Below are 26,113 nucleotides of genomic sequence, written 5' to 3'. Positions count from 1 at the left end.
TAAAAGTTAGGAAGATTTTAAGGGCCCGTGACTGACAGGGGCCCAAAAAAATGTGTCAACAACAATTTGCGTCCTGGGTGGATCCCAAATATTACAGTATATTTACATGGGGCCCAAAATAAAAACCAATCCCTGGCGGCACCACTGCCTCTTAGCTAAGGTTACAGTTCATGTTTCTATGAGCATAGAGCATTTCAAATAAACGCTCTCAGAGTGGTTTATTTTGAATATTTTCTATGGCCTGAGGAAGTAAAACTACTACCCAGCACTTTTTTTAAAAGAGAAAAGACAAGAGTATAACCTGTCAGTTTTCCTTCTCTCCACACTGGTTACCTTGCTTGTGAGCCCTCAAGATTGACCTCTAGAGCTGATGTGACGGCAAACCCCCAGACTTGTTGTGGGTTGGGAACAAACCAATGTAACATTGCTTTAGCCTGTCGCGAAAAAAATGAATGTTTTCACCATATTTCAGGCCATTTTATCCTTTGATTGAAATAAAAAATCAACTAATTTTAGACATTTTTCAGTTCATTTGTAATCAAAAAACAATCTTTGAGCCACTTGTTTCCCTTTGCACTTAATCCTTTCTGTTGTGGCACTTGACCCAGCAGCCAGTGTGATGAACTGCCGGGACTTGGTTCTTTATATGCCGAAGATAGAAACGCCACAACCACATAATTACAGAGCACATTGGGTGTTTCCAAGCTTGCTAACCATATCCTTTTTCTGTTTCTTTCGCTAAGCTCTATACGTTTTCTCCACAAACCAGTTGGGTGTTAAATTGAGTATGATCTACTGGTTTTACTTGTTGCAGCAACCGGTCAATAGATATCCTATCTTCAGCTGGAGCTGCTCTGGAAGCTGACATTTAGCCTTTCTTTGGATGCCAAAAGACCAGAGTGTCAATAAAGTATCAATGAAAAAGATTTAAAATGCTGCAACTTTATTTATATCTAATAAATGGTTTATTAACACACTATAATGTAGTTAGCAGATACACATGTTCATAATGATTTGCCAACAACTGGGAACTCACAAGTAGAGTATGGTGTATAACAATATCACGTTAAATATGCTAATATACGCCCACAACAGTACAGTGTAGTGTGTTATAAATATCTCATGCAATGGGCTAAAAAAAAACTAAATAGGGGGACTTAACGATATGTGTTTTACCTGTAACATATACATGTTCTTCTTTTTAGATATTAAGAAAAATAAATAAATTACACTACAGTGTAACAATCAATATTGGGGTCATGGCAGGTGTTTCATTCTTTTGTTGATTGAAATATACATGTGTTCTCCTCTTATACAGGTTAGGTCTCATTACGGCAAATACCAAGCATACCACAAAAAACATGAATAATGATCAAAAAAAGAGAAAATGTCATTAATCAAATGTTATAATTAATAGTAAAATTATTATTTATTTGCAGAATCAATCAAAGTGTTGTCTTGTAACTACCAGACAAGTTATCCACAAAGAATTACAAACAAGTGGTTGAGTTTATTTAAACTATTTATTACATTCATTTATTTGGTGTACAAAACAGGATTTGGAAAATGAGAAACTGATAACCCATGTATGGAAATTCAAATAATATGGAACTGTGCAAAAAAACCTTTACAATCAATAATTTTACAGTAAAGATGGGATACGTTTTAGTCAGAAAATAAATCTCTTAAACTCAGGTAATGAAAAACAATACACAAACAAAGAAGAAAAACACATAAAATAGTGGTTTACATTTAAAAAAACAGATGAGATAAAACAATCAAAACAGGTTATTGGTTTACAAGATTACAAAAAATAATCTTGATGCAATGTGGACAGTCTTATTTCTTACAGCATAGTGTCAATTCATTTCATGGTCAGTTTATAAAATTTTTGATCAAAATCTCTTTATGAAAACAACATATTCCAAATCCCAAACACAAGATTTCCATTGTCCCAAATCCAACTAATTGTTCAATTTGATTTAAAGGTATATCCTCAATAAAAACATACAAATTAAGTTTAGGGTTTTGAGCAAGTAGAACTTTCCAGCTTAAATTTCACAACCACACAGGTACAAATGAAGATTAGCTATGCTAGGCATCTGTATGTAAACAAAGCATTGCCGTCACTACGCCTCGGCATGTCCGTGGCAGGGTGTGTTAATAAAGTTTCAAAAGGCACCAGGTCAGTACAGCAAATGGTTGTCTGAAGCATTGTCTCTTGTGCTTTGTTTGTGCTCTATAGCAGCCAGTAACAAAGTCTGCTATTTTTTGTCAGAGGCGGAATGTAAAATGAGGGCTTTTAGACTTCTGTTGCAGTTCCTGTGAAAGTCTGGAAACATTTTCTCTCATGGCCTTGGTGTGTATATGTCCTCATCTGGGCGAGGTCGCCGCTTATCACTACCAGCAAGACATAATCTCTGTATGACAGCCGGACACTTTCCAAGCACTGTAACAAAACAACCATGTATTCCTGAAATGTGTTTACTGTAGCAAAAAAATAGTATATATCTTAATTTATCCAAATCAAGGGGAAAAATTGTCGTATGCTGTGCAGATTGTAAACCCACTTAAGGCCAAATTTGTGTTTTGTGATATTGGGCTTCATGACTAAAACTGACTTGACTAGACACCACAGCGTCTGCAAGGAATTGTCCATAAACTTTAGTAGAAAAAGGAGAATAAGATAAAGAAATCACAAACTGTGTAATATTTCACAGCTGAAGCCAAGCAGAGAGGCAGCCATAGACTTAGTGACTATCTGTGTACATATAAAGCTGTGTCTAAAAACTTCAAGCCGAGTGCACGCAGACGTAGAAGTTCTTCTGCTCCTCCCAGTAGTGGAGCTCGCCTGTGAAGCTCCAGCAGCAGGCCAGGTCTTTGCTGCTTTTGACCGTGTGGACCACGCAGTCGCCCGGCAGCTTCTCAAAAAGGATCTCTGCTACGCTCACCACGGTGACTTTCTTCTGACTCTGGATCAGCCTCTGGATGTGCTCCTTATCCAGGGGCTCGGGCGAGGAGCTGTAGGACACCCACACGTTCAGTTTCTCGTCTGACGAATTGACCTGGAAGCGACTCTTCCCCGTCGGGCAGTGGTAGTCCTTCTTGTTGGCGAATAAGCCCGTTGGGGACTTGAATATGCGCACGGACCACCTCACCCAGTCGTACTTCTTCTTCAGTTTTTCTATGATGGCTTCGGCTAGCTGCTGGTTGGTCAGGTTGGGCTGGTCCCTCACCAGTCGACGGCAATCCTGCTCGGCCTGCGTTGGGAAGCTGATGATGCAGTCCTCAATGACGGCGTGCATTTTGTCCTGCACCGTTTTCATCTTCTCGCCCCAGTCTTTCAGAAGAGCCTCGTCCTCGTCGTAGCCCTTCAGAGCAGCGTGGCCCAACAGTGCGATGAGCCCGATACAGAAGAGCTTCTTGAGCCTGGCACAGAAGTCCTCCACCGGCCGGCGACTCTTGCCCTCGTAGTTCAGCGTGATCTCCAGCACAGATTCCCCGGAGAAGGTTTCTCCTGTCACAGAGTTGTAGAGCGTGGTCAGGTTCTTGTCCCCGCCGGTCTTGGCGAAGTGGTCCAGGAAAAGCTTCTTCTTGACCTCCCTGAACTTGGGTTTGGCGTTGAGGATGTCCATGTACTTCCTGAACTGGTTGGTGATGTTCTCCTCGATTGGGAAATACGCCGTGTCCAACCCGCTCTTCTTGATCTCATCGTTGATCAGCTGAATCTCCTCCGAGACCACCTCCAGACGGTCTCGCACCTTCTGGAACTGCTCCTTCATGAAGGCGGCCTCTTTGCTCTCTACGTTGTCCAGGGCCAGTCTGACGATCGGAGCAGCGATGGAGAACAGGGGGAAAAGGTCACCGGCAATACTGGCCACCACCTCGGCCCCCTGTTCAAACACCTCCATCACAGTCTCCACCATATCCTTCTTCTCCGATACAAGCCTCTGTAAGGTGTCCGCCATCTTTGCCGATGTCTCTCAGACTGATTCTAACAAGAGAAAGATATTGGTATGGTTAGAAACAGCCAATGTTGGACCTGTTATGATATCTAAACAAGTGAACATCTTGTTAAAAGAGAAGTAACAACGTGAACAACTAAGGTTAAATTTAGCACCGTTTTCAGTTTTAGAGACGGAAACACATGGTTAGTTTTCTTGATTAACTTACAGTTCTGTTCCTGTGTTGTTGGACTGCGGCCTGCTCCCTTGCTCCTCTTACAGCCCACAGAAAACTGATAAGGAAAGAGAGAAAATACCAAGTGAGCTTGAGAGTGCTGGCTGCTGGCCACACCCAGTGAGCAATGAGTCACCAATGCAAAGGGAATTCAGCAGTGACGAAAGGCCGGTATGGGTTGAACTGTTGGTATGTTATTTGTGTGTTGTTTAATGTTAGGAAATCCGCAGTTTTATTTAAAGACTCAATGGTTTGCTTTACAACGTGGACATTGTGGAAATGGCAAAAGGGGGAGACCTGTCATGTATCTTAAAACGTTGTTGCACCATTTATCTTATTACAGTTTGACTGGTTGGAATGCCAAGACAAAATGGAGGAAAAATGCCTGACTTCTAACCAAGCCTATGCTTATAAACATTTTTCACAACTCACAACAAAATCTGCCAATGATCATAAAGCTCACTGATTTACACATGATATTTTAGCTGTATCTTATTCTGTACAAAAACCAAGGTGTAAAACCAAGTTGGGGTTTAATGCTAGGTTGTGTGATGTGTTGTACTATTTCCTGGCCCCGAACCAGCCAGTAGACAATTTTTTTGTACATCAAATGTTGATACCTTTGGAAAGAGTCCTGCTAGTCAGTTCATTTAACAGACAGACATGAGAGTTGTATTGATAAGGATAATTTTTTACTCTTATTATTTTTTACACTCATACTTTATTTTGCACACTTTTGTATGTTAACATTAACTTCACATTCTTGAGCTGTGAGCCATCTAGTCTCTCCATACTAAGTGCACACTATGAACATTAGGCAAAAAGGGAGTACAGTTTCAGGAAATAATTGGCTTATCACATGCCCAAGGTCAGGGGAGAACTACATGACAACCAGCATAGCAACAATCCCACACCCTCCCTTCACCTCTCTTACAGTATGAGCAGGGTAGTGTAAACCCTGAAATGTATCTTCTAACCACTGTATGACCAGCCTGGAGAGACGTCATCGGGAGGTCAAGCATAACATCCACGGCCTGCCTCCAACACAGTCAACCAATCAGAAACATTGTATGTGTGTTTCCATATAACGTTGTATCACCATTTTAAAAGTCAGTCTTTCTGGGGTCGCTTTTTGAGAAGCAGTATTGCACTATGCCTGTACTCTGCTCATTCAATTTAGATAATACATCTTTAAGCTTTGAAGGAAATATTTTACTTGTTTTTCTTCTACAACTCTAGACAAAAGAACACGTTTTTTTTTATAACAATAGCCTACTCTCATCTTTAGAGTAGAATAACACAGATTAAGTTTAAAACTGCTACTGAAGAATTCATAACTACTACTGAACTCTTATCAACAGATTCATTTCCATGACAACTGAGCAAACTCCTTCTGCAGATTAAGACTGTCTCATAAGATTGAAAGGTCTAGGAAAAGCTATTGAGTGGACCTTGAGCTAGTATTGTTGTCTTTAGTTATGTCTGTAAATAAATCTGCTACATGTACACCCGGAAGGTCAATCATTGTTTTCAGTGGCCGTAACATAATAATAAAACAAAAGGTTAAAAGCAAGTATTCACTGATGCTATGAAGGAAATTGCCTGCTGTCTTGCACTTATGCACTTAAAAAACAAGAGGAAAATCTAAATCAAACACAAACCACTCCTCCCAAAGTCCAGGAGAAATAGCTGACTGTAAGTTCAACACCAGATAGAGAATCTGGGCATGTTCAGGCATGTCTCTTCTGCAAAAGTGCATATGTGTAATTTGGGTGGGAATCTACTTTTTTTGGTACAAAATGATGGTACAGTCGTCCACTGGCTTCACAAACCCAGTCATTGTCTATGTAGCAGCTCTAGGTAATGTGCATGTTGTGGCATGTTTTTATAACGTTTTTTTTTTTGGGCCTTCACAGTGCTATTTGTGTTCAGTTTTTGGATTGTTGCTTATGGAGAATTAGCAGTGGTGTTCGTCCACTCGGCCACACCAGTCAATATTGGAGCAGCGGGCGTGGGAAGTGATTAAGTGGAAGAGGTTAAACTTGCTGGGCAAGGGTGCGTTTTCCAATGCAACTCAGCATGTTACCACAGCAACAAGACAATGGAAAATAGTCTGTCAGCTGGTTGGTGTGTCTGCTGAGGTCTGCTGCTCTGTGGGGTTTATCAAGGAGCAGGGGCCTCTCCAAATAGTCCAATCTCCTAACCTATAAGCCTCCTTTCCTATACCTTAACCCCTAAACGTCATCGGGGTTAAGGAGAGATGAAAGGTGCTTCCTATCGAACATAATCATTAGGTTTTATTTCAATCATACAGCAAGGATCTCCGCGGAGAGGTCACTAATACAGACACAGAGATTGTATGAGCAAGAGTGACCAATTCTTCCTTAAAACGTCATGTATTTAAGGAACATTTGCCCCCCAGGGGGGAGGCGTCTAACAATGGTTCGAAGGGGAGATAGGTAGAGAGGCAGACAGTTCTAATGTGCATAACTTAACCATAGGAGGAGTTTGGGCATAGGACAATAGGAGACTGATACTTAAGCACATTGCTTTTCGACCGAAAGACAGACTAATTGTATATAACTTAACCATAGGCGTGGCTGTCCGAGTGGTCGTTGGGTAATCTACATTTCAGTTACAAACCACATGCAATATATCCAATAATATATCCAATTACACTTATAAGTCTATATAAAACAATGGTTAAGTAAGCATTCCAATATCTGAGTCCAGAGATATATTATATGCAAAATCTGCTACCACAGTAGACAAGATGGATGTCTATACTGGTGATTCAATTCCAACATAAATACACAGTTGTGATCAAGGATGTCTGGTTCATGTCCTGCTGAGAGTCTGTGAAAGATCTTTAGCACTATCATGTCATTTTCATTAAATATCAAGCTATAAGCACTAGGCAGCAAAATCCACCAACAATCCCCTCTAAAGCCTGCTAATTAACACAATATATCAGAACAAAAGCCCTGAAATAAACGTAACATTTTGTTTTAATCTTTGGTTTTGTGAGGGAGACACAACATGTTAATAACTGAGCTTTAGGGGCTTGTCGGTGGATTGTGTTACCTTCACACTCAACCCTCTGTCTCAACACTCTTTATGCTAAGATAAGCTAACCAGCTGCTGGCTATAGCTTCACATTTAATAAAAATACAAACACAATGTTATCAATCTTTTTATCTAACCTTCTGCAAGAAATCAAATGGGCGTATTTTCCCAAATTGTCCAACTATGCCTTTCAATTAAGCATCCCTTGAATGTCAACCACAACGCTCTAAAACTGATTTAATTGTGATATAAAGCAGATGCTAATTGCATAATTTTCCTGACCTGAGACTTGAGAAGAAAAACAACAGAGTATACAGGAAATTCCAGCAGGATGTTAGAGCGTTCACAGTTACAGTATCTCATTTGATTTGTCCTTGCTAAAACTGTGATTCCTGTTTCCCACTGATGTTCTCTGTCTCTCTCAGGGCCCCCGGGGGTCGTGTTACTGCAGACTGAGTGCATGGGAAGCACCTCCGCAGCACAGACAATTCAAACATGAAAGTGCTTCAGGAAATCTTATTTTCAGAGAGAAAAAAAAGAGCTGGATGTACCTCTGCAATTCACATGCCAGAGATAAGAATGCAAGGCCATAGACAAGCATAACAAGTCTTGTTTTTTTAATACTAATATTCCCACTTCTATTCAGCAATATACAGTTTTGAAAAGTGACTAAGTACATTTGCACGTACTGTACTGTACTTACAGTAAAAACCACTTAATTAGTATTTCCATGTATTGCTACTTTATGAGGGGAACGTTGTATCCATAACTCTACTGCATTTATTTGAAAGCAACAGTTACTACTATTACCTTAAATGGATCTTGTATAAGACATTGTAAAATAAAATGCTTTGATTAAACCAGTGGTTTCCAACCTTGTATGCCTTGTGACCCCTCACAGAAAACAGTGTTCACACTACACTACACAAATTACATTTGTCAGATGGGTTCATTCAAAGTGTGCACGTACCAAAGAGTTACATATATTTCACAACAATGTGATTCATATTGGATAGTTCAATGTTGCACAGTGGTACATCAGTATTAACTATCTAATAATGCAATTACTAATAAAACCTAAGTCATTGGGGGGCTTTTTCTACAGACTTTTAGACTTGTGTGAGATGGTACCTCTATAATATGTGCACTTCTTCACCACTGTAAGGTTTTATGACGTGTAGCCCCAGGTCGAAAAGAAGTATACTTAATTGCATAAAAAATATACTGGAAGTTCAAATAGTATGTTTGAAGTACATTGGTATTTCTAAAGTACTTACTTGAAATACATTAAAGATACCCTTTCTTGCACTTTAACATACTAGTCAAAAGTATACTTTGATTACTAGTGTATTAAATATATGCTAAATTATGCTTCTAAAAAATATACTAAAATGTAAGCATATTATTTTGAAAATTTTAGTGTACTTACCCAAAACATATTTATTTTATGCTTATTTATAGTGCTATTTTATAGTGCTTTGTTTAAGTACATTTAAAAATAATTCCACTTCAAGTGTTATAAATGTATAGGCTACTTATAGCATGTTTGCTTTAATTGGTACCAAATTATATTATTATGTAATGCACAAGTGCTTCAGTCTTCTTATCAGAAGTAGGATTTTTGAAGCATGTTTTTCTTATACATTTTAAGTATATTTTTATTAAAGCATATTAATTCATTTAAACTTCATTATACCAGTGATTTTCAACCTTTTTTGAGCCGCGGCACACTTTTTACATTTACAAAATCCTGGGGCACACCACCAACCAAAATGACACAAAATGACACTCTAACACAGTACATATAATACATATAGTTAATAATATAGTTTCTAAATGTATTTATACTCACTTAGTGTGAAACCTGGGCCTGTTTCGATGAACACAAAATGGATATCCTGGCAGGAATGGTAGAAAGACTGGGATTTTGACCCATTTATACCTCAACCCCTTCGACACCTGAGCCCAGGGCCGCCCATAAGGGGTAGAAAGTGGGAAGGATTTCTAGGGCCCAGCCACTTGAGGGGCCCATGGTCTTTGGAAGCCAAGAACCTAACTAAGCTAAACTTTATTTTTAGATTTTTAGATATTTATGTCAATATCTATTCAAAGTTGTGTGTTTACACAGAGCCGCAGGTCCGCTTACGGCCATTTAAAAAGCAGCAGAAAAGCAGAAATGTTCAAAATGTTTCAGATTGAGCACAGCGGAGTGTAACTGTTTCAAACATAATCCATCCTATAAACCCTTTGTGTGCCAAATGGTGACAAGATTGGGTTTTGATATCAAACAGTTTTGGCTGGATTATATTTCCTGAGTCGTTCCTGCTCATGGAAAACATATGTACCTGCTACTTGTGTCTGGGTGTGGTTGCGAAAAGTATTTGGACCCCATGAAAAAACAGGTCGGGTACCTTTTGTAGTTCTTCTACATTCTTATAAAGAGGACAGGCTAGTTACTCTGTAATTTTCCTGGGTCTACAAACAGGTTTAAATTATCTCTCCCTCATACATTTTTGTGAAAGAGAATTTCCCTTTGGGGACTGTAGTGGGAAATATTGCATGTGATATCTCTGGACTCAGATATTGGAATGCTTACTTAGCCATTGTTTTATATAGACTTATAAGTGTAATTGGATACATTGCATGTTGTTTGTGACTGAAACTGAGATGTAGATTGCCCAACGACCACTCGGACAGCCACGCCTATGGTTAAGTTATATACAATTAGTCTGTCTTTCGGTCGAAAAGCAATGTGCTTAAGTATCAGTCTCCTATTGTCCTATGCCCAAACTCCTCCCATGGTTAAGTTATGCACATTAGAACTGTCTGCCTCTCTACCTATCTCCCCTTCGAACCATTGTTAGACGCCTCCCCCCTTCTTTCGTGTATCGTTTCATATGTCCAACTTCGTGTCGTGTAGCCACTCCCTCGTCTCAGGTCCCACTTGGAAGAGGCCCTCCTCTGAAGGTGGTTTATGCCGGGGACAGGTGGTGATGATGTGGTCGGCAGTCTGCTCAGGCTCCCCGCACTCACACGCTGCACTGTCTGTTAGGCCCCACTTCTTCATGGACGCTTTGAAGCAGCCAACCCCTGTGCGAAGGCGGTTCAGGAGGGTCCATTGCCGGCGAGGTAGATCTTCTCCCTCAACGCCACCTCCAGGATCCTGGATGTAATGGTGTAGGCGTGTCTGTCCTGCTGACTCCCACTCCTGCTTCCATGCCGCTGCCAGCCAGGCTTTGGTTGTCAGATCCTCCGGGATGGAAATAAGCATCTCTTGTGCGGCCTGATTGTATGGGTGGCGGGACTTGAGTCTGCTTGGAGGTGTTGCCATGGTGGTGGTTTCATGGAGGAGGTGCCAGCTGTGTTCCTGGGCTTTCCTTGCCAGGGCGAGGGTAGCGGCCTCTCGCCGTAGGCCGGCTGGCGCTATTCCTGCTAGGACTGGCAGGTAGAACACAGGGGTGGGTTTCAGGCAGCCATTTATGATCCGGAGGGCATTGTTGATGGCCGTATCGACCTTCTTGACATGTGGGCTTCTACTCCAGGTTGGGGCACAGTACTCAGCTGCAGAGAATACGAGGGCTTGTGTGGAGATACGTAGAACCTTGGCCGAGGCCCCCCAGGTTGTACCAGCTAGGCGCCGGATGAGTGAGACCCTTGCTGTTACTTTAGCCCTCACTTCATCCAAGTGTTGTTTGTAGGACAGTGTCCTGTCCAGGCGTACGCCCAGGTACTTTGGGGCCTGCTGGAACTCCAGGGGTTTGTTGTCCACTGAGATCTCCAGCTCCCTTCTTGCTTCCCTGTTGCAGAGGTGGAATGCTGCTGATACAGTCTTTCCCTTACTGAGCTGCAGTCGCCAGCTTCGAAGGTAGGCAGCCAGGACGTCCATGTCCTGATTAAGACCCTCTTCAACCGCCTTCCATGTGGGCCGGTGTAGCATGATGGCTAGATCATCCGCGTATCCATACCTTCTAGATGTCGTCACCGGTAGGTCAAAGATGTAGATGTTGAAGAGCATCGGTGAGAGGACAGACCCTTGTGGGACCCCGTTTCTCAGCCTCCTGAGCCTGCTACGCTGGCCGTCACTGGTCTGGAGAATGAAGCTGCGGTTTGACAGCATCTCCATGATGAAGTTGACCATATGACGGTCCGGGATTGTTCTCAGCAGCTTCAGGTGGAGTCCGCGGTGCCAGACGGTGTCGTAAGCAGCAGTCAGGTCCAGTAGTACCACCCCAGCTTTGGTTTTGGCCTGGAAGCTGTCCTCGAGATCTTGTGTGAGAAGGGTTACCTGGTCCACTGTAGACCTGCCCCGGCGGAAGCCAGCCTGTTCCCTCGGTAGCTGTGAGTCAACTACTGGCTCAATTCGGCTGTGTATCATCCTCTCCAGGATTTTAAAAGGGACGCACAGCAACGAGATTGGTCTGTAGGCCTCCCCCCCTGGGGGTCAGATGTTCCTTAAATACATGACGTTTTAAGGAAGAATTTGTCACTCTTGCTCATACAATCTCTGTGTCTGTATTAGTGACCTCTCCGCGGAGATCCTTGCTGTATGATTTGAATAAAACCTAATGCTACTATTAACGTATCACGATTGCCTAATTTTCCTATTACAGGACAATAACTTCTAAAGGCTTTGACATAAGTCTTCAGGATGACACGACCAGCCAGGTCTGACCAGTTTTTCAGAAACTGTTTTTGTAATGATTTCAGTGCTTTTGCAGTGATGAGAGCAGAATGAACTAAGCCTAAATGTTGCAACCAAACATAGGCCAACTTTATAGTTTTGAGGGTAGGTTGGTTTGGTTATTCATGTAGAGAACCGCCTTTTTTAATTTTTGTTTGAAGAATTAGTTGTTGATGTTGATTTTTAAGTGTTATTTATTTCAACAATACCTTCAAACGATTTCAAATGATTTATTGTCATGTGCAGAAATACAAAAAAGTGCAATATTTGGTGCAGTCAATTAGTGTAAATGTATCTTATACCAGAAACTAGTAGCATAGAAAACGTGCAAATTGTGAAAAAACTGTTTGCTTTAATGAATACTAAAGCAGAACAATGTCTCTGTGTGAACTGATTCTAGAGATTTGTTAAACAATTGTGTGAGTGTAAGGGAATCAAAATAAATTGGTAGGTAGGCTGGGCTAAGTCAGAAATGTGCTACTATTTTAAAATAATAATGAGCCCTTGCTCCCCCAACTGTCCCTGCAAGTCCCTGGTTGATAAGATAGTTAGTCTATCTACAAATACATGTATGTGTTTATTGAGGGATGAGCACACTCACACTCATTGTTGATAGGAGTAATGGGTAAGGGGGGCCCATTGACTGGAGGTGTTCAGGGGCCCAGCCATTTGTGTGGGCAGGCCTGCCTGAGCCCTGTGATTTTTCCTTCTCTATCTCTGCTGACTCCTCTATAAGGAAAATAGTTATTGGCCCACAATTAACTAGTAGTAGCTGGATGACATTATCAACTAATTTGCATAATATGCAATTCTGAAAGAGGCTAAATGAATAGAAAATGCTGAGTAGTAGGCCTTACCAAATTACCTAGGCCTCTTTACATATTTACAAACTAACTTTAAAAACCTTGTTAGTTGCTATAAATACAAGGTTAGCTTTTTTTATATAGATGCAGTCGCCAATTGAATGTGGACCAATAAAACTTTTAACGTGTTTACAAACGTCACCTGGCAGCTCTTGCTCAGAGCGACACGGTGTTGCGTGTCTGCTGGCTGCTGCAGGTAGCAGGGGGCTGTTTTCACACACACACACAAACCGTGTGAGTGAGGGCTGTCAGCAGTGCGGAGGAGGAGACAGCAGCCGTTGCTAGTACTCGGCTCTGGTGAGCACGGTATTAAAAAAAAGTTGCAATATGTGTCTCTGGTCTTTAACTAGCCTTAGCGCTATGGCGGAAAGTCGGCAAATATAGCGGAAAAAGTCGCCAGTTGGCAATATGTTAACGAGGTGACGACACTGAGATGAGAGTTAGTCACGTGATCCCGCTGTTGATCGTTTCACTGATCAGTCGCATGGACCATGGACATATAAAGAAATGGACACCGTATTGAAACATGGCGCCCATTCATTCCTATGAAAGCTGCTCATTGGCGCAGAGAAGCAACAAGGAAGCGGCCATACTGCTCTCATGAGAGCCCTGGAGCAGTGTAACGTTATAATATGTCCGTGCATTAAGCTAAGCGGGACGAGCACAGTTGCATTGTTTATCGACCATGGAAGTATAAGTTACTAATCCCCGATGATTCTCTGTATGTAATCTTTAAATTACACCCCGTCGTTGTAAAGTAATATAGTGATAAACGAAGATTCCTCCCGCCATCGGAGGCCGGGCCGTCCGAAGCAACGGTTGTTTCACTACGGCTCCTTTTAGCGGCTACACGTCTAACGGCTAAAACTGAAAATAAAACGGCTATAAAACGCTTTCGGTGGCGTTTTGAAAAGCGAAAACTTCCATTCTATTAGTACATGGTCTAAAGAAAAGTATGAGCCTTTGATTGATATCCAGAAAAAATGTAGCGGAGATACATTCTTGTTTGACGAAATTGTATTGGGAATGAATGGGCCAGGGCTCTCTATGATCTCCATTTTGTTTTACGGACCCGTCCCAGACAGTCTAATGCCTGTTATACCAGGCGTGGCCACCTGGCCATGCTGGCGGCTCGGAAAAGACAGCGTCCTGGGGGCCTGGCATGGACCTATAAAGAAATGGACAGCGGACTGAAAACCGTTGGAACGTTGAAGCCATTCATTCCTCTGAAAGCTGCTCATTGGCGCAGGGCAACCATACAGGAAGTATTCCTTCCGCGGTACACGGTGCCAACACGCCCCTAAAGCGTGACGCGCAGTGCACGTTTCACTGACGTTCTTGGATGAAGAAAGCAGTGTAACAGTCTAATATGTCCATGCCGTAAACTAAGCTGAAGCTAAGCGGAGACGAGCACAGTTGTATTGTTTATCTACCATGGAAGTATACATTACATATCCCCGATGATTCTCTGTATGTAATCGTAAAATAACATCCCGTTGTTGTTAAGTAATATAGTGATTCACAAGTTCTAAACGAAGACTCCTCCTGCCATCAGGGCAGCACTATTAGCTAATGTAAGCTAAACCAGCTAGTGGGTTAGCGCTGTTTTCGTAGCGTGTGCTGTTAGGTAGTGAGCAAAGTTCTTAGTGCTCTATTGAAATAAAGCAAACAAATGTTCAAATGCCAAAGTGAGCTTTTTAAAGTTTAATTATAAGACCGAATGTGTGGTTGTCAAAGCAATTGCCTAATCAGAATGGGAACAGCAACGAAGTTGGAGTAGCCTATACCAACATAATTAATTACAATACACAACATTGTTAACTGTCATACGTAACAAGCAACTGCAAATTAAAAACCAACGTAACTGAAATGGTTATATTACACTAACAATGTTATAAAAATTACGTAGGACTCCCATAATCATTCAATTAATCAATACATCCGTGCCTGTTACAGGCATTTGATGTGTTTTGGTGTTTTCCACACCATGGGTAGCGCAAATGGCATAGTACCCTTAGAGATTATTAGAGCTCATCAGCACAGCTGGAGGTGATAGTGAGGCTCCCGCTGGATGAGCAACTAGTTTTTGTACATGATCCCGTAATGCACCCATCCTTTGCCTATGGATCTTTTGAATAAATGGATCAATATATGGTGAATCGCAATGATCGCAAGCAGAGGAACGTGAGAGTTGAGCTCACGCGACTAACAGCTGAACCAGTCTACAAATCCCTCGGCGAGTAATGTTAAAAAGTCACATGCCTAAAATCATCAACGTCCTTCATGTTAAGTAAAAGGAAAAACCTCAGACACGAGAAGTTAATGGAGCCCGAGCCTCGCACTGAAAGAGTCATGGACCTATAAAGAAACACTGAGCCCTCTCGGAGGCCGGAGCAGAAAACCGAAACATTTGTTTCACTACGACTCTATTCAGCTGGCCACGGCTGCCCACCCCTCCTCCTCCCGCGAAAACAAACTGAAAGACGTTGAAAGCCGTTGGGCTAATAAAACGCTTGAGGTGGCGTTTTTAGATGAGAAAACTTCAGTTTTATTAGTACATGGTCTAAAGATAAGTATGAGCCTATGATTGATATCCAGAAAAAATTTGCGGAGACACAATCTTGTTCGCCGTTGTATTGGGGTGGACGGGAAAATCTGCCTCTGGGCTCCATGGAAAATAAGCTCCCCATTCACAGCATGCAGTACTAATGGGTTGGCCACTAGTCCATGCTGGTTGCTCGGAGAAGGCAGCATCCTGGGGGCCTGATCAGTCGCGGACTGCTCTCTCTCTCTCTCTCTCTCTCTCTCTCTCTCTCTCTCTCTCTCTCAAACACAAAGCACTAATAATGGATGTAATAAATAATAATAATAATGAAAAGATGTGTCGGCGAATTTCCCGGTCGCGCGCGTGCCCCTAGTTGAAACTAGTAGGCTCACACTGTCTCAAAAATTGTCGCAAAATGTGAGCATTTGGTCGCAGTCTGGAGCCCTGCATCTTTGCACACCACTCATCACTTGCAAGCAGCTTTGAGTAATCGGACCTCTTTGTCAGAAAAACTTTAAGTTCCTCTCGCAGCTCATACACACGGGCCAGCACTTTGCCGCGCGACAGCCACCGGACCTTTATGTTCCGCTCCCATTTCCTCACACAAAGACGCTCAACAATAGTTAATTAGGTGATAGCCTATTAGATCATTTCCCACGGCACACCTGACGATCCCTCACGGCACACTAGTGTGCTGCGGCACACTGGTTGAAAATCACTGCATTATACTATACCGTAGGTAGCTATAATCCGTGCAGGTGTAGTTTAACAAAGTGCACTCCTAATGTATTATATCTCAGAGTATACTAATGTAACTTTTAATAAAAAAAATCTGATTTTTTTGTACTTATAAAATTTATTTTATGTAGCACTGTACATTATAGTTTAGGCCTACCTATTACAAAAAAAAGAAGAAAAAAACATCTCAATAGTTCATTACAACACTATACCAAATAGGCATATTGTTTAAACGTACCCCCTTTAATCTAACGTGTAAACATTGTTTTAAATGGCTTCAGCATTTTGCAGGTAGGTTCTGTTCTGAACGAATAGCAGCAGTGCACTTCCCAGAACCGAAAAAAAAAAAAAAAAAAACACAGTCATCACAGTGCATTTAATTCGACCAATCACAGTCCACGTTTCCGAATCAAATGTGCGTACTGGCCAATCGGGGGCCAGTCACCGAGTCACGTGACACATGAACGTTGCGAAGATTTCCGTTGCTGATAGAGACATACGGATAGGGCCAATAATCGTTTCCAAAGTTTGCTTTGCTTCATGATTCGGACATCGGAAGGTGGACTGCTCAGAAATAATAAAAGGGGAACAAATAAGAACGGAATATCAGTCAGCTCCGGTCAGCAACCGTGATGAACTTCACCGTGAAGAGGGCCAGTGTGTGTCTGCCAAGCCGAATCCGACATGGAAAAACGAAAATACTGCCAGCCAAACTACTTCTTCTTGACGGTAAGTTATATTTTTCGGCAGACAACACAGTTGGTTAATTTACTATTATATGGGCATCCCCCGAGTTTATAAAATATTTTGCGAGCTGGATAATGTTGGTGTGGAATTCTAACCGTTAGCAACAAAGTTATAGCATGGCTAAGCTCAGCTAGCTAGGCAGGGACACATGTCCACATTGTGAAATAACCCAGTAACAACATGTTAGAATGCATTCATCACTGAAATAACTAATTCTCAATTCATCCACAACATACAATTATATTCTAGTAAGAAAAAAATAAGGTTTTTAAATAGTGAGTGCATATTTAATCATGCACATTACAGCTAACCATAGGTTTTTACAGGTGTAGCTATATAGCATGAATGAACAAGAGGATCAAAATGGAAACCGAAAAGATGACAATTAAAGCCTTTTTTGCTAACTATATTAACTTTTTGTCCCTTTCAAAGACACCGCGATGGAGAAGTGTCCAAACAACACTGTTCACAACTTTGCAGAAGAATTTGCAGACCAGGCCTACTCAAAGGAAACCACTCCACTGGAAAGATGAAGATGGGAGAATGTAATGTTTAATTTCAGTTTGTGTTTTAGTTTGTGAAAAAAGCATTTTATTATTGTGCAGGACATTTCAATGCGGAGCATGCCTCTAAGATAATCATTCTTGTTGTGCTTTATATAATGGGATATTAATTTCTGTACATTTTGCTTCTTTAAATATGCTCTGCCATACCAGAATATTTGCATTTCATTTTGGTCAAGATATAATACTGTACTTGCTGTACTCTTGCCTCCACCCCTCCCTTACCCCCCACACTGCCACCATCCTTGTCCACAGTCTCGTCACTTCCCGTCCGGATTATTGCAACTCTCTCCTCCTCAGCCTACCTCACAAATCCGTCCATAAACTTCATCTAGTTCAGAATTCAGCTGCCCGCATCATAACTCGAACCCCCTCCATCCACCACATCACTTGTGTCCTCCAACAGCTCCACTGGCTCCCGGTCCAGATCCCTATCCAATTTGAAATCCTACTGAATACATACAAGGCCATCCCCATATTTGTCTGATCTCCTCCAGATTCCCACTGGCTCCTGTTCCCTCAGTTCATCTTCCTCCATACACCTGTCTGTCCACTCTGCCCGTCTCACCTCCATGGGGAGCAGAGCATTCAGCCGCTCTGCTCCCCGTCTCTGGAATTTACTACCACCCCAACTCAGAAACATTGGTTCATTTCAAGTCACAACTCAAAACACATCTGTTTAAAACTGCCTATTTCATTTGATGTAAATTGCTCTGCTTCTCTCTGTTGTTTTTATTGTTGCTTTTATTTTATATTGCTCACTACTGCTTTTTAAAAGTTTTAAATGTCTGTACGGTGTCTTTGAGTGCAGTGAAAGGCGCCTTTAGATAAAATGTATTATTATTACTCTGGAAATATTTTGTCTGTTATGTTAACGATCTCTACATTAAATTCAGTAAAATTATGTTCTCTGTGTGTGTTGGCATTTAAATACATTTTTTACAGCGTAATATATTTAAAATGCATGATTTTAAATGCATTATTAATGAGCTATAGTCTATATTAAGTTGTGTTAAAGTATGTTTTACTGTATGTTTTATTATACTTTTAGTGGCTCTTCAAGTATACTTAAAATAATATCATGAAAAAAGAACAAATTTAAATGAATTTAAAGATCTACAAAGAGAGCACTTCAAATGTGACTGAAAGGGTATTTTAAATATAATTTAAAGTAATACACTCAATTGCATTGAAGATCACTTAAAGTTGTTCCAATTTAACACAACTAAGTACACTTAATTGTATTTCTGTTCATTTAAAGTTGAACTTTAGCATATCTAAAAGAGCACTTATCATACTTAAAGTTGTTCCAAAATAACACACTTAGTATGCACTTAGTATTAGAGCACGCAAAATGCAATAAGTATGTTTGGGAAAAGATCTACTTAAGTATACTTCTTTTCGACCTGGGGCCCTACTACTGATTGAGAACAACATTGAACTACATTAGAATGGGGTGAATGTTTATGCGCCTACAATGGCGGAGCAGGTAAACATCCTTCCCAATGTCTGTTTTGATGGTTTTTATCATGTCTTATCACATATGGATCTGAGATGATGCTAGATAACTCGCTGCATGAAGACCGCAGTGCATTAATGTGGTGACGTAGGGACGAGCCATGGGACGAGCGAGGGGACTGCTCTATGTCCATGGGACTGCTAACTGCAGTAACAGACAGGAAGTTAGCTAAAATAACCATTAAGCTTACAGCACCTTAAACAGCAGTTGTGATTGTGATTAAAACTAAATAAACTGACATCACGTGCATGCTGTAATCCACTTCAAACGGAGAACACATTTGAAGACTTTTAAAACAGTTGGAATAGTTCATGTTTGACTTATGATATGTGCCACAGCTTCCTCTAAGCAGAAGGATGACCGAGCTCTCCCACTGACAGCATACCACTCTCTGGTCTGGCAACCGAAGGGAAAAACTAAGCGCTGTTAATGCGCCGTCTTAATGGAAAATGTATCGATCAGTCCGCGTGTACAAGGGCTCTAATTGCATACTTGTTTTCACAGAGGGCCAAACAAACATCGCAGGTTAACACCACAGATTAGGTGTTTTATTACAACAACACAGGCGAGTGGAATAACGCCTCTGAAAAGTTGACACTTCCTGGAAAACAAGTGAAGCGGGGGCACCAGAACTTGTGGCAACCACCAACGCCCATACAAAGTTTTCTCTCTTATAAACTGCATCACATTTTGCCGATTCATCTAACGACCCGCTCCACTTTATTAAACGGAGCTGCGTTAACCATTATGTCAACGTATTTGTCATTTTTAACGGCACAACGGCGCGTCAAAGAGGAATGAATATGAAGAAAAAAACGTAGGCCTATGTAAAGAACGACAGGACTGACGTCGATTAAGTTGAATCGATAATTATTTGCTATTAAAATGTTCTATCATTAGCCTACCACACACTTGACCTAAATGTGCCTGAAGCTTTTTCAACAGAAATGGACTCACCTTAAAAAGTTAGCGGAAGAAATACACTAAAACTTCCAGACAGTGTTTGTCTTCCTATTGGTCATGTGGCTCTCGTGTTACAGAGGAGAGACACACCCAGTCAGGCAGAAAAAAAGAAAAAAAAACTTGGGTGGTGAAGGAAACAAAAAGTTGTGAGCATAATAGGTTGTTGCTGTGGCGTTCTTATTAAAGGTCAACCTCCACCCTTTTAATAAACAATGGTACGCTGTTAAAGCTTTATTAACTGTTGAAGGAGATTGTTATAATGTGATCCTAGTAAAAATACTTGCTCAGAACATTAAGAGATAATGCTTAGTCATGATTTTCAACAGCTGAAGAAGGTTTGGACTCAAAAAGAGGCTTTAAAATATTACAGTAACGATTTCCAATGATGACAAAAACGTTCATATTTTTTTTGTTTATTACAAATTAAAGTATACACAGGTATCTTAAGGAATAGATTGTTGTCTACGTTTGCCTCACATCAATATAGATTGCACAAAAAGCAGCAACAAATATTAGAATTGATTTTGTTTTTTACACATTTATATCTAGGATTGAGTCATGTCGATAAAATCTGGTACCACAGTAGTATAAACCTAAACAATGATAATCTTAATCAAGGTTGAATTATGCGCTTGTTCTGGAGCTTTTCACCATATCACACACCCCTCATCAGCAGATTCAATTTACACAAGAGATGGTTATCTTCACATAAAGGCCAGTAACAGGGGTCACAGCTAGTCTGGCTCTGTCAAAAGGCAACCAAATCTAGCACTTCTAAAGCCCACTAAATACCACTTTGTATGATTAAAGCTTGATTTGCACACAAAAAAATATGCATTCAAATTGTACGATCATACAGAGGTTGTGTCTGAAGATGTCCTTTAAATGTTGAGCTTGACAGTTCATTCTTGATTTTAGAGGAGTAGTCAAAGCAGTTCCAACTCAAGACCCACTTCTTTTGCTTGTTCTACAGCTGTCAAAGTCCAATAATAAACTGTGAAACTCAAATAACCAATAATTATTGGTAAATCCAAATCTTGGTACTGCACCACATTGATGCTGTTTGTTGAATTACAGAAACGTCCACAAAAATGGGATTAAAGATTTTAAAGGGGAAGGACACCTTGGTACAAGCGTATGGCAAAGTCCCTGGCAGTAAAAACAGACTATCAACATATCGCCCAACCCTAGTAATATCCACTGGGGACAGAATCAGTCAAAAGCTGGCATGGGATGCATGGCTCTGAGATTTCTATAACACTCTTAAGCTGCTGTATCATCAACAGATGAAAGATATATAAATCAAGGAATAAAAAATCATTACAAGTAAGACAATGATTACATACCAGAAGGCAAACGGTTCAGATTATGAATCAACGCAGACAATTTTCATGGATAAATTCTATATTTCATGGACATTTTTCCACGTCAAGGACATTCATGAATCTATGTGTAGCCTCTTCAATGCAGCTGCACGTTATGTTTTTTCTTTGAGCCTATTCTGGGTGGATACATATGTAGGCTCTTTTGTGTTTTGCATAGTAATAACATTCTGCTTCAAAGTTGTTGGTCTCCACCACGTCCTTGTAATGGCTGACGGCATGGACCAGGTAGTTGGGGAAGCTCTTGTTCAAAGCCAGCGCCAGTGCCATCATGTTCATCTTCCTCAGGTTCTGGCTCTCAATCTGCTCTAGGATCTGACTCTTGCTAATGGGCTTTGGGTTAACGCAGAATGACACCACCACCTTGATCTTGTTCTTGGTCAAAATGTCAAACCATTTGGCTCCCCCGCTTCCGTGGTACTTCTTTCCCGCCAGCCAGTTGAAAAAGAAAATGCGCTCCCTGTCGCTGAAGGCCCTGACGGACCAGCTCACCCAGTCGTATTTCTTAGCGAGTGAATCCAGAAGGGATTTGGTGAAGTCCCTGTTGACGGTGCCGGGATTCTCCTGAAGCTGGTGCTCCATGTCCAGCTTGGCTTGATCGGCAAAGTTCTCCGTACAGTCGTCCACAGCCGCTTTCATTTGTTTCTCCACAACCTCCATCCTTTGCTGCCACTTCTTGACCATCTCCTCGCCCACCGCTCCTTCTTTGAGGGCTGAGTGGCCCATCACGGCGATAATGCCCACCACAAAGAGCTTCTTCAGCCGGGCGCAGAAACCCTCAACTGCCCGTCTGCTCCTCTGCTCTGTGGCCACCACCGTTTCCAGCATTGGGTCTCCTGAGGTGTTCTCCCCAGTGAAGGCATTGTAGAGGGCGTCCAAGTTCAAGTCGCTGTCCGTGTTCTCATAGTGGCTCAGGAACTTCTCCATCTTCTTCTCCTTGAACTTGGGCTTGGCGTTGACAAAGTCCTGGAACTTCTCGTACTGGCTGAGCATCTGCGCCTCACGGTCGAAGTTCTGCTTGTTCATGGACGTCCTCTGAAGCTCCAGGGCGATTTGATCGATCTCATCTTGGATTCCCTCAAGCTGCTGGTTGACCTGTTCGAATTGCTGGGTCAGGTAGCGAGCCTCTTTGCTGTCCGGGTTGCTGAGTAACTCGGCTGAAGCCATGAACACGGCCTCCAGGACAGGGTGAAGCTGGCCCACAGTGGAGGCCAGCACCTCGGAGGCCTGCCCCATGATCTCCACACCTTTCTCGATCTTGTCCCTGTTCGCTACGAGCCAGTCTGCCACGCTGTTCATCTTGGTATGATTTATTTCTCCCACTAACTAATCTAATTTGTTTTCCACAGTCAGAGACTTTGTTGGTGCCTGAAAGAAGAAGAAACATGAAACCCTTGTAAAGTTCATTATAGTGGGATATTATGACAGTTCAGATGATTTAATATGGCACTCCCTTTGCCTTTTTTCCAGGTACATTTGGCAAAGCAATTGTAATCAGCTGACGTGAAGTCATTTTTTTCTCACAGGACATTTTTCCTGACAAACAAAACTGTACAATAAAGCAAACGGCAGGTCATGTCAGAACATGTAGGCATCCAGTTTCATGCCGCGCCCTCAGACACAGTCACTCGTTTTTTAAGCCTTGGTGGCCTTAACAAACATCAGAAAAGCTCACGAAAGTACACAAATGAGACACACATGGATGGCAATATAGAACAGATATCAAACAAGGTCCGTGTTCTCTTGAATTATGACGTGTAAGTATTGTGCAACATTGCTGTATTGGCCCTTCGGGATGTAATTTCTTTTACTGCCCTAACGTTTGCCAAGACCTAAAGCAAACACAGATGTTCACAACGTGTTAGATAGATTTACTTTGGTAACGAAAGTATAGTTTTCGGTGTAAAATACTCAAGAGAGATGACCTAACTCATTTCTCACTCCCTGGATCCCGTATCCAGTTCAGAAAAAGGCACACCCAGGTCTGAGAGAAGAAAACCCCCTCCACTGCACTTGTTCAATAATGCAATCACACTTTGTCATTACAGCCTAAATGTAATTAATCCTAAACACATACAAATGTAATGTGTTTTAAAAGGATTTGGAATAAAAAAATAAGACAAATAAAGCTTTATATGTGTAACCAGAAAACACAAGCTAACCAATAATTGCTGCAGTGATGAGATCAGTGGTGTCATTTTACAGCCTTTCCTATCACTGCACTAATTACATTTACTTTATTCCGTCACATGCCAACACTGCTTTTACAATTTTTTCTACATTTTTATGTGAACCAACTGATGAGAATAACCAAAAAAGTACACCATTCGAAATTGGAATTTGTCATTACATAAGATAATTAAAATCCATTCTCTTAAAGGAAAACTAATAACAGTGAAAGATATAAATACTTACTGAGTAATTGTCTTGGTTTGTACTTGAAAATATCTTCCCTCGTTAAAGCAAAATCAAAAAAGTTGGTCTTCTTTTAGCACAAAAAGTGAAATATATTTTAGTGAGAAGGAAAAAAGGCGAGTCTCCCACACAGCACTTGTTCAAATACTGGTCTCCCCGTTCAGTGTGATTTGCTTTGCTGCAGAGCCACAGAGCTACAGAGCTTTAATAGAGACCACATACGTCAGTCCTAAACAAGACCACGTCCCCCAATGGACTTTACCTCTGGCATCCAACTTGAATTGGCCTGTATGGGCTGTTTCTCAGCTCAAAAACTTTTACATTTTTAGGAAAACCAAGATTCCAATCTCTCAAAACTTCTAATGAAGGCCACCTTTAATAATAAAATAACAGTTTTAGTTTTTTTCACATTTTTTTTTCCTTTTTATTTTATTGAAACTTTGAATGATGTCAAAGTGGTTGAGGTAGATGATGGAGATGCAGAAAAAAAGATGAAAGCAGACAAAGAAGAACTCACCTTTCTAGTTAAAATATCCAATGGGCGAAAGTCCAGTTATCCAGTAATCCAGCTGTGCCTGTGAGCACCAGCCTCCTTGGGATGTTTATATAGACTCTCTCTCTCTCTCTCTCTCTCTCTCTCTCTCTCTCTCTCTCTCTCTCTCTCTCTCTCTCTCTCTCTCTCTCTCAGTGTCTGTCTGTCTCCCTCTTGTCACTCCCCCTTTGGAACTCCTCCATCCCGTTCCAGCATTCCTCAGAAACCCACTCCGAGGGATGAGGGGCCGGCACTGACACAGATAACATCCTGTAAACACTCCCCAGATAGCAGACAAACATTGATTCAACATTGAATCAAGGTTAATGCCTTGATCTAATTAACATTGAAACAATGTTGTTTTCTGATGGTTTTGGTTGATTTATGACCAGGCTTTCACCCTAAAATAACATTGTTTCAACATCAAAATAGATGTAAAACCAATGTTGTTTCAAGTAAAATTCAATCATTGATTTGACATTGATTAAATATTGAATCAATGTTGATGCATTGATCTAATTAACATTGAAACAATGTTGTTTTCTGATGGTTTTGGTTGATTTATGACCAGGCTTGCATCCTGAAATAACATTGTTTCAATGATTGAAAAAACATCAAAATAGATGTAAAACCAATGTTGTTTCAAGTAAAATTCAATCATTGATTTGACATTGATTAAATATTGATTCAATGTTGATGCATTGATCTAATTAACATTGAAACAATGTGGTTTTCTGATGGTTTTGGTTGATTAATGACCAGGCTTGCACCCTGAAATAACATTGTTTCAATGATTGAAAAAACATCAAAATAGATGTAAAACCAATGTTGTTTCAAGTAAAATTCAATCATTGATTTGACGTTGATCTAATTAACATTGAAACAATGTTGTTTTCTGATGGTTTTGGTTGATTTATGACCAGGCTTGCACCCTGAAATAACATTGTTTCAATGATTGAAAAAACATCAAAATAGATGTAAAACCAATGTTGTTTCAAGTAAAATTCATTTTTTGAATTTTAGACGGGTATTTCAGATGATGATCAATATTGAAAAATGATTGTAATATGATCATCAGAGGACATAGAATGCTATATAATGGAATGTTGCTTTGATCTTGTTTTTGTAGTAGTATGATCGATTTAACATTGAAATTTCAACCATAATAATCTGGCTCTGGTGGTAATTCAACATTGAATAAATGTCAATTTTATCATTGAAACTTCAATCATAACAATGATCAGTCTATGGTGGTATTTCAACATTGAATTAATGTCCCATGTATCCTTGAAATTTCAACCATAACAATGATCAGGCTCTGGTGGTAATTCAACATTAAATAAATGTCAATTTTATCATTGAAACTTCAATCATAACAATGATCAGTCTCTGGTGGTATTTCAACATTGAATTCATGTCTCTTTTATCATTGAAATTTCAACCCTGACCATTCTGATGAAACAGATGGAATTTCAACATTGAATCAATGTCGCCCTGCTATCTGGGATAACATCCTGTAAACACTCCCCATGCAGGGACACCATGCACCCTGGGAAAAAGATACAAAAAAATACTGGTTGCTGTCCTATGTGTGTGTGTGTGTGAGTGTGTGTGTGCGCGCATGTGTGTGCACGTTTGTGTCTGTGTGGGAAAGAGAGACAGATAGACAAAGAGAGTAAAAAAGTAGACCAGTCACAGTGGGGTTCAGCCAGGCGACCCCTGAGGACAAAACCCTTCTTGTTGAGGCTCGAATGAGGTTGCCATGGCCACTGCACTGGTTCCACTAATGTCTGTGCGACTTTGCATGCTCGAAAGCTGAATTCAACTCACTCTGTTAGCAATGAGTTGGGATTCACAGCAAGTTAGTAGCCTAAATACCAAAATAAAACATGATTTAGACATGCAGGCTAAGATAAGTTG

The 26,113-nt window shown here is 40.9% G+C and overlaps 2 protein-coding genes across 3 annotated transcripts; both read right to left on the bottom strand.

Annotated features, from left to right (window-relative positions):
- Positions 1-1,492: 1,492 nt before the first annotated feature.
- On the bottom strand, positions 1,493-24,231 carry rpz4 (rapunzel 4). 2 transcript variants are annotated; one of them, XM_080040331.1, is made up of 3 exons: positions 24,179-24,231; positions 4,174-4,237; positions 1,493-3,994 (listed from the first exon to the last, which is right to left on the bottom strand). In XM_080040331.1, the coding sequence occupies exon 3, from the start codon at positions 3,966-3,968 to the stop codon at positions 2,793-2,795; it is 1,176 nt and encodes a 391-aa protein (XP_079896457.1). In that variant the 5' UTR covers positions 3,969-3,994; positions 4,174-4,237; positions 24,179-24,231; the 3' UTR covers positions 1,493-2,792. The 2 variants fall into 2 exon arrangements, with proteins under 2 accessions (XP_079896457.1, XP_079896458.1); XM_080040332.1 differs by lacking the exon at positions 24,179-24,231 and adding an exon at positions 19,859-19,951.
- rpz5 (rapunzel 5) lies at positions 20,262-23,851 on the bottom strand. Its single transcript, XM_080040330.1, has 2 exons — positions 23,662-23,851; positions 20,262-22,614 (listed from the first exon to the last, which is right to left on the bottom strand). Exon 2 carries the CDS (start codon positions 22,543-22,545, stop codon positions 21,361-21,363), a length of 1,185 nt encoding a protein of 394 aa, XP_079896456.1. The 5' UTR covers positions 22,546-22,614; positions 23,662-23,851; the 3' UTR covers positions 20,262-21,360.
- Positions 24,232-26,113: the final 1,882 nt, after the last annotated feature.

This window comes from Ammodytes marinus (assembly GCF_949987685.1).
Source record: "Ammodytes marinus genome assembly, chromosome: 13".
NCBI classification, from domain to species: domain Eukaryota; kingdom Metazoa; phylum Chordata; class Actinopteri; order Uranoscopiformes; family Ammodytidae; genus Ammodytes; species Ammodytes marinus.
The sequence above is the reverse complement of the archived record's forward strand: the minus strand, read 5'-3'. Positions and strand labels throughout refer to the sequence as shown.